Raw genomic sequence first — 14729 nt, 5'->3', positions numbered from 1 at the left:
CTAACGGAAACAATTTCTTAGCGTCCACCCTTTCCAAGCCATGTATTATCTTGTAAGTTTCTATTAGATCTCCCCTTAACCTTCTAAACTTCACTGAGTACAATTTCAGGATCCTCAGCCATTCGTCGTATGTTAGACCTACCATTCCAGGGATCATCTGTGTGAATCTCTGCTGGACACGCTCCAGTGCCATTATGTCCCTCCTGAGGTGTGGGGCCCAAAACTGGACACAGTACTCCAAATGAGGCCTAACCAGAGCTTTATAAAGTCTCAGTAGCACATCGCTGTTCTTATAATCCAACCCTCTTGAGATAAATGACAACATTGCATTCGCTTTCTTAATCACGGATTCAACCTGCATGTTTACCTTTAGAGAATCCTGGACTAGCACTCCCAGATCCCTTTGTACTTTGGCTTTATGAATTTTCTCACCGTTTAGAAAGTAGTCCATGCTTGTATTCTTTTTTCCAAAGTGCAAGACCTCGTATTTGCTCACATTGAACTTCATCAGCCATTTCCTGGACCACTCTCCCAAACTGTGTAGATCCTTCTGCAGCCTCCTGACTTCCTCAGTACTACCTGCCTGTCCACCTATCTTTGTATCATCAGCAAACTTTGCTAGAATGTCCCCAGTCCCTTCATCCAGATCATTAATATATAACGTGAACAGCTGCGGCCCCACCACTGAACCCTGCGGGACACCACTTGTCACCGGCTGCCATTCTGAAAAAGAACCTCTTATCCCAACTCTTTGCCTTCTGTCAGACAGCCAATCCTCAATCCATGCAGTAGCTCACCTCAAACATCATGGGCCCTCACCTTACTCAGCAGCCTCCCGTGTGACACCTTATCAAAGGCCTTTTGGAAGTCTAGATAGACCACATCCACTGGGTTTCCCTGGTCCAACCTACTTGTCACCTCTTCAAAGAATTCTAACAGGTTTGTCAGGCACGACCTCCCCTTACTAAATCCATGTTGACTTGTTCTAATCCGACCCTGCTCTTCCAAGAATTTAGAATTTAGATGGGTGGAAGAGAACTGGAAAACAGAGGGAAGACAACACAAATATCGGGTGGGAAATAAGTAATGAAATAGCCACAGAGTATATCAATGACCAATGAATGATTAGGGTGCTTGAAACTTCGCATCTCAAACAAAAAGTCTTTCGAGGAATTCGATAGGCAGCATTTCAGTGTGAGGTTGAATTGATCTTTATTGTACAAGGTTTACCCTTTGTGGTAATTGTATATCTAACATGTCAACAATTATCTCATTTCATTAGCTGTTGAAACCTTGAAGAATAACATGCTTCAAGAAAAAAAGAAACGCGATTAAGGCTTGCAAACATTGTATCTCGCCCCGGACTGATGTTTCTGTGATAATGATGTTGGAAGTTGTTCCAAATAATTGGTAGGGGATAGCTGTAGGTTTGGGTGAAGAGTGTCTCGGAGTGACACTGCTGGCCTCAGGTTGCCGGTGCTGTTTTGGTACCTGCCTGGTGGACTTGGTGTGAGACTGGTTTCGAAATGTTATCCAACTCCCGGTTGGCACAATGTTGGCCTTTCACCTGCACTGAAGCGAAAGAAAAACACATTCGGTAAACAAGTATGACATCAGATTGCATAGTCGGCTTTCCGCCTTTACCTCGCTGAAAGCGTCCAACAAATGTCTCCAGGTACCACGGAGAGCGCTCAACCGCACTCTGCTGCCTGTCTACAACATCACCCCTCAATGGTCTCCATTCAAGCAGCCATCGCCGAACCCTAAGTGCAGCTCCCTTCCTATTACTGAGCTCTACGTGTGTGTGTGTGAGCAAGAGACTGTGTGTGTGTGTGTGTGTGTGTGTCCCTCCCTCCCACCAGCCGTTTTCTTTCCTTGTGTCAGTGTGACCCACTGTAGCACCGGGATTCCAGTTATCAACCTGCACTCAGCCAGGCAGAGAGATAGCGACAGAACCTGAGGGCGACGGGCGCAAAATATCATCGTGATGAAGCAATGCCAATGTCGACCTACTTCTGGAGAAAAAAGATGGAGTTTGAAGCATAACAAAGCGGGAGAGATTCCAGTGATGGGTTTTACCGCCACACGCTCCTGACCTGTTTCAATTTCCACGACCGGTCTGTTCCCGCTGTGTGGTATTATCGTGAATCTGTTTGTAATTCTCAAAGGCTCTGTTAAACTCGGCGCTTAAAAAATGATGACCAGGTACAAAGAGGTAAGCTTAAAACACATCTAAATGTCGTGATTATCGCACCATGAAAACCTGCATTGTATCGCTTGGGTTTGGAAGCTTGTCAGAGTAACCAGATCAGAAGTACATGAGGCTGCTACGTCCAGAGTTCGGAGAAGCTGCTGTAGGCACTGTTTCCGTCAGAATGTGCTCAGCTCCCTTTATAAGTGAACGGGTTTTTATTTTAGCCTGCACGTTTGAAACGATCACTGCACCGCAGCAGAAGCGCGTCCCAAATTGAAACACTGAGGAGGTGTCAGCACAAAGTGGAGCATTTTTCATAAAATGACGTTTAGTATGGAGACGCCACCGGAGTATTTGAACCAATGAGTGATGGGAAAGAGGAGGGACGGTAATACCGCATCTGCGGCTGAGGGAAGGTCAGGTAATGGGATGAAGTTATCCCTTTTCAAGGAAATACCGACTCCAATGACACCCTCTTGCAGAGTTTGAAATGAGCACTACAAATTACACTGGGCAAGTGCACCGCAGTATTTCATTTCTCTATTGCTCAGGGTCATTTTCATGTTAATAGGACACCCTGTAACCTTACGTTATTGTACTTTTTAAAAATTCTGTCAGTAATTATTTGCTTTCAAATTCCCATTCTTCCAGTAAAAAGGCACTGGATATGAACACAATGGGAAGTACTTATTTTTTTCGGTTGCAGTCTTTGGATCATTTGGTTATGTTTAGGTAGATCTTACGTCACATTCGGTCGCATCCTTAACTTTTTGCTCATAAGAATGAAGTGTGTCAGCCAATCTGGTTTTAATCCTAATATCAGCATAGTGTACACTAGGTGGCTCGCTGCCAAAGATTTTCCTTTGTTACACAACTGCGGTCATGATTTTGCTTCCAGCTGTGTTTGGTCTCGATTATATCACACGACAAGGAGTCCCCTGCTCGGAACAAAGTACGAACTGTGTCCCCTATTTCTGCCAGTGCCATGCTTTGAATCACGACTTCAGATATGGGATGCGATGTGGCTGTAAACAAATGCTAATCTTTTTTTCATTTCTTATGACATATTTAACCTTACTATCTGGCTAAGAAGCCCAAATCTCGGCCAGAGTACTAGATGTTAAATAACGGGCCCATGAAAAGATGATGAGACTCCCATATGCCCAGCAGAAGCAATCGGGCAATATCTACTACCTTGGCTGATGGAAGGTCCTTTACCGTGGCCAAATTCCCATTGGTGGTTTATAGAGATACATAGTCATAGAGTCATAGAGATGTACAGCACAGAAGCAGACCCTTCCATCCAACTTCATCCATGCTGACCAGATGTCCCAACCTAATCCAGTCCCATTTGCCAGCACTTGGCCCATATCCATCTAACCCCTTCCTATTCATATACCCATCCAGATGTCTTGTAAGTGTCGCATTGTACCACATTCAGCAGTTTTTTTTTATTTAAAAATCGTCCAACACTACTGCCGAACAGCAGTAGTGCTTATTTCTCCCCAGCATTGTGCGTGTAGGCGCAAGAAACATCAACTGCAGGAAACTTGCAGTTTTGGTTCATTTGGTTCATGGGATGTGGGCACTGCTAACAAGACCAATACTTACATAATGCTACGTAATTACACAAGTGTAATTCACTGCCTTAGAAATCAATACTCAAGTTCCACTTGCAGGTTTTTCTTTCCAATCTGAAAACATAGGATATCCCCATTGTGAAAAAAAATCATTCTATTAGCCATGTAGCTTCAATGCAGTCTATGATTGACCCAAAAGCACGTTGAATTTTAACAAGGTAGATGAGGCATCACTGAAAATTGGAACAATACAACTGCCAAATTCCTGTTAATTTGAAGATAATCAAATCTATTGGGTAATTGTGTTGAGTGTCATTACCACTAGCTGAAAAGGGCAATTATCTGTCAATATAATAGAATCTCGGGTATTAGTTTTTAATAGCATTCACAGAAATCGGTCAAATTATAGTTACAATTAACTCAAAGATTTCAATTGACAAAATATTTTCCACTTAGTCAATACAAAGGGGCAAGAAATACAGAAGCATTTGTCTTCATAAATCTAGTAAAGCATAACATTACTGTCCCCAACCTCCAAGCCATAAGTCACAAAACAAAATATTTATAAATCTTATTGATTGCCTGTACTCAAATTATCAATGTAATGAACACAGATGTAAGGAAAATAATTTCCAACCAGCATTGTGGAGCAAATGTGTCCAATGAGTGATGTTAGAAATGAAAAATGGAAACTACTGTCCATTGTTGTGGTTCTGTTCGCCAAGCTGAGAATTTGTGTTGCAGACATTTCATCCCCTGTCTAGGTGATATCCTCAGTGCTTGGGAGCCTCCTTTGAAGCGCTTCTGTGATGTTTCCTCCGGCATTTATAGTGATTTGTACCTGCCGCTTCCGGTTGTCAGTTCCAGCTGTCCGCTGCAGTGGCCGGTATATTGGGTCCAGGTCGATGTGCTTATTGATTGAATCTGTGGATGAGTGCCATGCCTTGAGGAATTCCCTGGCTGTTCTCTGTTTGGCTTGTCCTATAACGAACCAGAATTGGTCAGAGACCTCGAAGTGAAGGAGCCATTGGGAAGTAGTGACCATAATACAATAAGCTTCAATCTGCAATTTGAGAGGGAGAGGGTACAGTCGGAAGTGACAGTACTTCTGTTGAATAAAGGGAATTATGGAGCTATGAGGGAGGAGCTGGCCAAAGTTCAATGGTGCAATACCTTAGCAGGGATGACCATGGAGGAACAATGGCGGATATTTCTGTGTATAATGCAGAAGTTGCAGGATCAGTTCATTCCTAAAAGGAAGAAAGATCCCAGGAGGAGGCATGGGCGGCCGTGGCTGACGAGGGAAGTAAAGAAACATATAAAGTTAAAAGAGAAAAAGTATAACATACCTAAGATAAGTGGGAAAACTGAGGACTGGGAAGCTTTTAAAGAGCAACAGAGGATTACTAAGAAGGAAATATGCAGAGGAAAAATGAGGTACGAAGGTAAACTGGCCAAGAATATTAAGGAGGATAGTAAAAGCTTTTTTAGGTATGTGCAAGGCAAAAAAATGGTTAGGACAAAAATTGAGCCCTTGAAGACAGAAACAGGGGAATATATTACTAGGAACAAAGAAATGGCAGAGGAATTAAATGGGTACTTCAGATCTGTGTTCACTTGGGAAGACACAAGCAATTTCCCTGAGGTAACAGTGGCTGAAGGACCTGAACTTAAGGGAATTTATATTTGCCAGGATTTGGTGTTGGAGAGGCTGTTAGGTCTGAAGGTTGATAAGTCTCCAGGGCCTGATGGTCTGCATCCCAGGGTACTGAAGGAGGTGGCTCGGGAAATCGTGGATGCGTTGGTGATTATTTTCCAGAGTTCAATAGATTCGGGGCCGGTTCCTGAGGATTGGAGGGTGGTTAATGTTATACCACTTTTTAAGAAAGGTGGGCGAGAGAAAGCAGGTAATTATAGACCAGTTAGTCTGACCTCAGTGGTGGGAAAGATGCTGGAGTCTATTATAAAGGATGAAATTACTGCACATCTGGATAGTAGTAACAGGATAGGACAGAGTCAGCATGGATTTATGAAGGGGAAATCATGCTTGACTAATCTTCTTGAATTTTTTGAGGATGTAACTCTGAAGTTGGACGAGGGAAATCCAATAGATGTAGTGTACCTGGACTTTCAGAAAGCTTTTGATAAAGTCCCACACAGGAGGTTAGTGAGTAAAATTAGGGTGCATGGTATTGGGGGCAAAGTACTAGATTGGATTGAAAATTGGTTGGCTAATAGGAAACAAAGGGTAGTGATAAACGGCTCCATTTCAGAATGGCAGGCAGGGACCAGTGGGGTACCGCAGGGATCCGTGCTGGGACCACAGCTTTTTACAATATATGTTAATGATATAGAAGATGGTATCAGCAATAACATTAGCAAATTTGCTGATGATACAAAGCTGGGTGGCAGGGTGAAAAGTGATGAGGATGTTAGGAGATTACAGGGTGACCTGGACAAGTTAGGTGAGTGGGCAGATGCATGGCAAATGCAGTTTAATGTGGATAAATGTATGGTTATCCACTTTGGTAGCAAGAACAGGAAGGCAGACTACTACCTCAATGGAATCAATTTATGTAAAGGGGCAGTACAGAGAGATCTGGGTGTTCTTGTACACCAGTCAATGAAGGCAAGCATGCAGGTACAGCAGGTAGTGAAGAAGGCTAATAGCATGCTGGCCTTCATAACAAGAGGAATTGAGTATAGAAGCAAAGAGGTGCTTCTGCAGCTGTACAGGGCCCTGGTGAGACCACACCTGGAGTACTGTGTGCAGTTCTGGTCTCCAAATTTGAGAAAAGACATTCTGGCTATTGAGGGAGTGCAGCATAGGTTCACGAGGTCAATTCCTGGAATGGCAGGATTACCTTACACTGAAAGACTGAAGCGACTGGGCTTGTATACCCTTGAGTTTCGAAGATTGAGAGGGGATCTGATTGAGACATATAAGATTATGAAAGGATTGGACACTCTAGCAGTAGGAAACATATTTCCACTGATGGGTGAGTGCCGAACCAGAGGACACAGCTTAAAAATATGGGGTAGACCATTTAGGACAGAGCTCAGGAGAAACTCCTTCACCCAGGGAGTGGTGGGTGTGTGGAATGCTCTGCCCCAGAGGGCAGTGGAGGCCCACTCTCTGGATTCATTTAAGAAGGAGTTGGATAAAGCTCTCAAAGATAGTGGAATCAAGGGTTATGGAGATAAGGCAGGAACAGGATACTGATTAGGAATGATCAGCCATGATTATATTGAATGGCGGTGCAGGCGCGAAGGGCTGAATGGCCTACTCCTGCACCTATTGTCTATTGTCTATTGTCTATAATAGTAGTGTTGTCCCAGTCGAACTCATGTTGCTTGTCATCTGAGTGTGTGGCTACTAAGGATAGCTGGTCATGTCGTTTCGTGGCTAGTTGGTGTTCATGGATGCGGGCCGTTAGCTGTCTTCCTGTTTGTCCTATGTAGTGTTTTGTGCAGTCCTTGCATGGGATTTTGTACACTATATTGGTTTTGCTCATGCTGGGTATCGGGTCCTTCGTCCTGGTGAGTTGTTGTCTGAGAGTGGCTGTTGGTTTGTGTGCTGTTATGAGTCCTAGTGGTCGTAGTAGTCTGGCTGTCAGTTCAGAAATGTTTTTGATGTATGGTAGTGTGGCTAGTCCTTTGGGTTGTGGCATGTCCTCATTCCGTTGTCTTTCCCTTAGGCATCCGTTGATGAAATTGCGGGGGTATCCGTTTTTGGCGAATACATTGTATAGGTGTTTTTCTTCTTCTTTTTGCAGTTCTGGTGTACTGCAGTATACAATGTATTCACCAAAAATGGATACCCCCGCAATTTCATCAACAGATGCCTAAGGGAAAGACAACGGAATGAGGACATGCCACAACCCAAAGGACTAGCCACACTACCATACATCAAAAACATTTCTGAACTGACAGCCAGACTACTGCGACCACTAGGACTCATAACAGCACACAAACCAACAGCCACTCTCAGACAACAACTCACCAGGATGAAGGACCCAATACCCAGCTTGAGAAAAACCAATATAGTGTACAAAATCCCATGCAAGGACTGTACAAAACACTACATAGGACAAACAGGAAGACAGCTAACAGCCCACATCCATGAACACCAACTAGCCACGAAACGACATGACCAGCTATCCTTAGTCGCCACACACTCAGATGACAAGCAACATGAGTTCGACTGGGACAACACTACTATTATAGGACAAGCCAAACAGTGAACAGCCAGGGAAATCCTCGAGGCATGGCAATCATCCACAGATTCAATCAATAAGCACATCGACCTGGACTCAATATACCAGCCACTGCAGCGGACAGCTGGAACTGACAACCGGAAGCGGCAGGTACAAATCACTATAAATGCCGGAGGAAACATCACAAAAGCGCTTCACAGGAGGCTCCCAAGCACTGAGGATGTCACCTAGACAGGGGACGAAACGTCTGCGACACAAATTCCCAGCTCGGCGAACAGAACCACAACAACGAGCACCCGAGCTACAAATCTTCTCACAAACTTTGAACTACTGTCCATTGGTAGGAAGCTTAGATTATTATGTAAAAAAAGGTTACTGCACCACATAAATTCCATCCAAACCAGTCACCATCCTGATGTGTAAATATATTGCCTTTCCTCCAGACTTAATTGATCAGAATCCTGGAGCTCCCTCCGTAATGCTATTGTGGATGTACTTATACCAAATGGAATGAAACATTCAAGAAGATAGCTCACCACCAGCTGCTCAAGGACTACTAGGAAATGCCAATAAATATTGACTAAGCCAGCAAAATCAACATCCCATGACTGAATTTTGGAAAATAGATTTCCATGACAAATAAATGTAAGCCAGAATAAAGTAATTATTTCCTGTGGAGACTAGGAATATAACTGTTATGATACAGAAATGAATTTGCAATAACATTCTAAGCCATTGTTCCTGGCTATTTTGGTCTCTTCCCTTATCACCTTAAATACATATTTTTGCATTAGGTCTTTTCACTTACTTCTGTTTTGATGTTAACTGTTTTCCATCAGCTGTTGTCAACATTTGTATGTACTATACAAATAAACCGACAGAAAAATAGTCAGATATTATTAACTTTGCTGCTATAGTTATAAGCTATAGACCAGAAGTCACAAAGCTGGGAAAATTTGATGGTGTTATAAATTAACTTCCTAATTATTATTGAATCTTTACATTAATCCAGCAACTCAAAGAATACAAGTTCATTTTAAATTATTTGGAAGTAGCACTGTACTGTACACATTGATATATTAAATCTGTACATCACATGTACAAAGAAGTAGGAATTGTTTTCACTATAATTTATTATTCCTTTTTTTGGGGATGCAAGGATTATAGTGCTGAGCTCTTTCCTTGAATCACATCAGGCTATCTGGTGTAGATACCCATAGTGTTGTTACGAAGGGAGTTTGGGATGTTGACCCAGCACTGTGAAGACAGTTTCAATCAGAATGATGTGTGATTTAAAAGCAAATCAGGTAATCCTGTTCCCATACACTTGCTTCCCTGTAGTGATAGAAATTCCAGATTTGGAAGGTTCTGTTGAAAGAACCTTGAAGAGTTGCTGCAATGCATCTTGTACATGTTTCTGACTGCTGCCACTATACATCATTATGGAAGGACCTTTTGCTCTGGCAGAAGGGGTACTAATCAAATGGGTTATTGTGCCCTTAATTATGTTAAACTTTATGCAGGTTCTTGGAGCACACTTAGGCAGGAAAGTGGAGATTATTCCATCACACTCTTGGCTTATGCCTTGTAATGGTAGACAGGCTTTGGAGAGCTAGAGGTATGTTACTGGCCATATAATTTTGACCTGTTCTTGCAGCCACAGTATTTATGTGGCTTGACAAACTAGTTCTGTGAATGGTAATTCCAGGATATTTATGGAGGGGATTTCAGGGCTGATATTGCTGTTGAATGTCAAGGGAAGATAGCTTATTCCCTCTTTTCGGAGATGGTCATTATCTGACACTTGTGTGCTAGGAATATTACCTATCACTGATAAACCCATGGCTGAATGTTATGCAAGATTTGTTGCACATGAACATGGATGTCTTCAGAATCTGAGGAGTCATGAATGGTTCTGAACTGTATAATCATCAGCAATAATCAGTATCACTGACTTTAATATAGCTTGAAGTTCATTGTTGATGCAGCTGTAGATATTGGCCCGAGGACACTATCCTGATTAACTCCTACAATGATGTCCTGGGACTGAGGTGATTGATATCCAACAACTATGACTGTATTTCTTTGTTCTAGGTATGACTCCAACCAGTGAAGAGGTTTCCAATGGATTCCCATTGGCTTTAGTTTTGCTCAGGCTCTTTGCTGCTGTACTCGGTCAAATGCTACCTCAATGTCAAGACCAGTCACTTTCACCTCTCCTCTTGAGTTCAGCACATGCATTCACATTTGTACCAAGGTTTTAGGGGGGTTTGGAGCTCAGTGGCCCTAGCAAAGCACAAGCTAAACATCGGTGAGTAGGTTATTGCTCTGGAAATGCTGCCTCATAACATTGTTAATGACATTTTCCATCACTTTATGATTGAGATAAACTAATGGTGTGGAAATTGACTGAGTCATATTTGTTCTGCTTTTTATGGACTGGGGAAATTTTCCCTATTTGAGTAAATGTCAGTTTTGTAACTTTACTGGAATGGCTTGGCTAGAGGTGCAACCAATGTGAAGTAAGTTGTCAGTACTGCTCCTGTGGCCCATAGCTATTGCTGCATCAAGCCTTCAGCTGTTTCTTGTGGAGTGAATCAAATTGGCTGAAGATGATGGACAACTCAGGAGGAGACCAAGTTGCAAGATGAGTCATCCACTCAGAACTTCTTTCCGAGATAATTGCATTAATGTGGTGGACTCAGCCATCATTGCAGATAGGATATTTGTGGAACTAGTCTTTTGAGTAGTTGTTTCATTTGCCAGCACCATTCATGACTAGATGTAACTGGAATGCAGAGCTTTGAGCTGGTTGTGGCATTGCTCAGCCCTGTTTGTTTCATGCTGTTTCTGCTGCTTATCATGTCCCATGCTATATCTTCATTAGGTTGACATCTCATTTTGAGCATTTTTAGATATGCTTTGTGGTACTCCTAGTATGCTCTCTAGCACTCCTTATTGAACCAGAGTTGATTCCATGGCTTGATTCTAATGAGAGAGAGGGAGCAATGCCAAACAATGAGGTATCATTGTGACTGAATACAGTTCTTTGGTGCAGATGGCTACACTTGTTCATGAATGCATGATTTCAGTTCCTAGATGTGTTCTGAATTTATACAATTTTGCATAGTGGTAGTATCACACAACATCATAAAAGATATCTTCACTGTGGTGGTTGAACTGAATTTCCATGAAGGATGTCAAAGTAATCATGCCTATTAATACTATCACCATCCTGCTGATGTATTTTTGATGTTAGATTGTATCAACATTTTTTTAGATATGGTTAATAATTGAAATGTACCAACAGTATTATACAGTGAGATAACAAATTGGACTTCAACAACTTAGTCTTCTCTGGAGAATGCATTTAACTCCCATTCCTGCACCTTCCTTTGGGCTCGTCCTCATTTTAATTTCAATAGTAGCTTCTAATAAGTGAAAATCCAGCTGTTCGTAGATAAATTTGACACTTTACCTTGTCTCTATCAGCCGAAGCTGTACAATGATTAGTTTAAGAAGAACGCAATGATTCCAATAGTTTACATCCATGGACAATAATCTTAAATCAGTGAGAATTAGAACAAAATAGTTGCCTGCTAACAAAAGCAACAACACTTTCTTATGAAATTGGTGAAAATCTTCTATTCAACATGACATGATGTCACATTTGAAATGTTTTGAAGAGATATAATATTGACAATAATTAAGCACAATACTATGCAACTTGTTCTATCTTCTGTAATGTACAGACTTTAAAAACCCAAACTTGACAACAACTAATCACAAGTTGCTGACTTATTGCATTATTTTCCCATTGTGTTCAATCATTGTAATATCTTATGCAATTCAATCATCCTTCAGTTGTGTCTCTTAATTTAATGAAAAGAGGAGAAAATTGTAACTGTATTTGATTATATTGAATAACAATGCAATATTTAATGGGCATGTTTATTGTTAATTTAAAATGAAAACATAAACAAATAAAACGTGCCCAGAACAAGTGATAATGTTATACACAAGTGTTGCAATGGTGTTGTCAGAATTATGAAATGAATTAACAAAACTGATTTAAGTCAATCATTCATCGTGGTGGCAGTCTTAATATCAATGGACAGACTTTGGGCAGTTAGGAATAAGAAGATGAAAAAGGGTAGACAAGGGGCTCAATGGTTAGTACTACTGCCTGACAGCGCCAGCGACCCGCGTTCGATTCCAGCCTCGGGCGACCGTCTGTGTGGAGTTTGCACATTCTCCCTGTGTCTGCATGGGTTTCATCCCACAGTCCATAGTTGTGCAGGATAGGTGAATTGGTCATGCTAAATTATATTTCAAGGTGAAATATAATTCAAAAATTTTGTGTTTCCAGATGCATTAGTTAGGGGAAAAGGGTCTGGTAGGTTACTCTTCGGAGGGTCGGTGTGGACTAATTGAGCTGAAGAGCCTGTTTACACACTGTAGGGAATCTAATCTAATAGGTTATTGATTATGTAAAGTTCACAGGGAAAGCTATTGAAATGGACAATATGAATGATTACAAGATGCAATAGATTGTTTTTCCTTCTATCCACCAGTGCCTTTAAAGACTCCAGAGATCTACCATAGACATCTTTCAAATTCCTCATTTACACATTTTCCCTTGGCAACATTACTCAATAACTTGCAATGGGTTCCAAGTACATACCCCGTTCTAGCTCAACATCTCCTTCTCAACTCCACAATGCTTTGTGATATCAATCTGTCTAACATCATGACCTGGATAAGACAAAATTGACTCTGGTTAACTCTCCATTAGGAAGAGCTGAATTATTGTCTTTTTGAACTTGCCACTGACTCTATCTACTATATTGACCAATCATCAGGAAACACAAAATTTTTGAATTATATTTCACCTTGAACAGAACTTCTACCTCAATGTCCTCCCTTTCACCAAAACCTCCTATTTTAACTTCGGTAAAATAAATCTAATTCTGCCGTTCGTCCAGTTCACTGACTGCTGAAACCCTGCATTAATTTCTAATTCAGTTATTCCAACGTTCTTCTAGCCTACCTTCCATTCTACACCCTCCTGAAAATTATGCCACCCAAAGCTCTGCTTTACCATATTTTAACTCATTTTAAGACTCCTATATTCACTCCCCTGTTCTCACTCCATTATAAATTGACCCCTGTCACAAATGCCTTAATTTTAAATTTCTTGTTCTCACCCCTCCCTGTCTCGGGAATATCCTTCAGGTCCAGAAATTGCTGAGAATTCTGTGTTTCTCCAACTTTGGCTTACTTTCGTCATTCATGTTTTTCAATCTACATTGAAGGCCATGCCTTTGACTGGTTTGGTACTGTTTTAGCCGATGCCAACTTGGTTTGGAACTATATTGTTATCTTTCACTGTCTCCACATCAAATTCTTGAAACTAATAGCATCATGGGAGTACCAAAACTCCAAGGTCTTCAATAGTTCAAGAGGACAGCTAACTACCACTTTCTCAAAGGCAATTAGGGCTAGACATTAAATGCTATCCTAGCCAGAAGCAAAATAAAGAAATGTATGCATCCATCATGACCAGAAGACATCTTAAAGCACTTTACAGCCAAGTAACTACTTGATGTGTAATCATTGCTGCAATATTGGAATTGCAAAAGCCAATTTGCAAAGAGCGTGAAAGGTATCCATAAACAATGTAATAATGACCTGATAATTGGTGCTTTATGTGATGTTCATATTGATCAGCACGCCAGGGGTAACTGTCCTGTTCTCCTTCTAAGTAGCATTTGGGGATTTTTTATGTCAACTCCAGCTCGCAATTGGACCTTAGTTTAAAGTCACATGTAAAGGGGGCTTTCTCCAACAGTGTAGCACATCCTCCGTGAATTGGATTACCAGCTTTTTAACTTTTGTACTCACAGTCCTACAGCAGTCAAAGCCCTATAGCTTACAGGTGATGGTGTCACCAAATAAGGCTCATATTTATTAATGACAACCTTCTTGTACAATTGTGAAGAATGTTCCAAAGTTTCATTGGTTAAAGGCACTATATAAATGCAAGCTTTCTTCTTGACAAAATCGACAAAACAAGTGGGTCGAATAGATCCCTGAAAAGGTTTGTTAAGATCTAATGCTCACTAACTATTCTTGAACTGTATTGTGCAGCTACATTGTAATAATTTTTCAGCATGAATTCCCCCTCACTTTCCGTGGTGACAAAACTGCCCACTGTTATTCAGTGATGGTAACACCCTTGTAAAACACGTGACCTTCTTTCGGAGAAAGGAAATAACCTAAGTTGTCAGGCAGTGTATGGTAACTGCCTGCTACAGCTCGTGTTCAAAATGAATTTTTGTTTTTAATAATTGTCTATGGGTATGAAAGTCTATGTTTTCGGTTTCAACTTCCAATTCAAATTATTAAACGCTTGAAACATCACACACTGTGATTAAATGTCTTTCCAGATAGCGCTGTTTTATCTATGTGCCTGTAGCCAACTCTGAGCAGTTGCAGATTTGCTTAGGATTGCAGAAGTGAGCCGCTGCTGCAGTCGCTGAAGTTGGATCCTGTTCTCGTTTTATCAGCGACAAGTCCTGATGTAATGGGAGAAATGGATCTGGACAGTCAGGAGTCGGGAACGCTGACAGCTCATTGACAGCACACCCTGCTCGGCATTCTCGCGCTTTCCTTTCTTTTCGACTTGAACCGTCTTGGCATTACTTCTCTGAAAATGTGCTAAAGCTTTGCCCCTCT

General features: G+C 41.4%; 1 protein-coding gene across 8 annotated transcripts in view; it reads left to right on the top strand.

Annotated features, from left to right (window-relative positions):
* Positions 1–2095: 2095 nt before the first annotated feature.
* The window catches only part of abcc8 (ATP binding cassette subfamily C member 8), a 230583-nt gene continuing 217949 nt past the window's right edge, over positions 2096–14729 (top strand). For 4 of the 8 annotated variants that reach the window (XM_043705957.2, XM_043705952.2, XM_043705953.2 and 1 more), the window contains exon 1: positions 2098–2215. In XM_043705957.2, the coding sequence (XP_043561892.2) occupies positions 2195–2215 (21 nt within the window). In that variant the 5' untranslated portion in view covers positions 2098–2194. Of the gene's footprint in view, positions 2216–14729 lie in introns of all 8 variants that reach the window. The other 4 variants (XM_043705956.2, XM_043705955.2, XM_043705950.2 and 1 more) reach the window with 2 other exon arrangements.

Source organism: Chiloscyllium plagiosum, unplaced genomic scaffold, assembly GCF_037043375.1.
Source record: "Chiloscyllium plagiosum isolate Xiang-an unplaced genomic scaffold, Cpla_swu_hap1 HiC_scaffold_18, whole genome shotgun sequence".
NCBI lineage: Eukaryota > Metazoa > Chordata > Chondrichthyes > Orectolobiformes > Hemiscylliidae > Chiloscyllium > Chiloscyllium plagiosum.
Note: the sequence above shows the minus strand (reverse complement) of the source record. Positions and strands in the feature narration are given on the sequence as shown.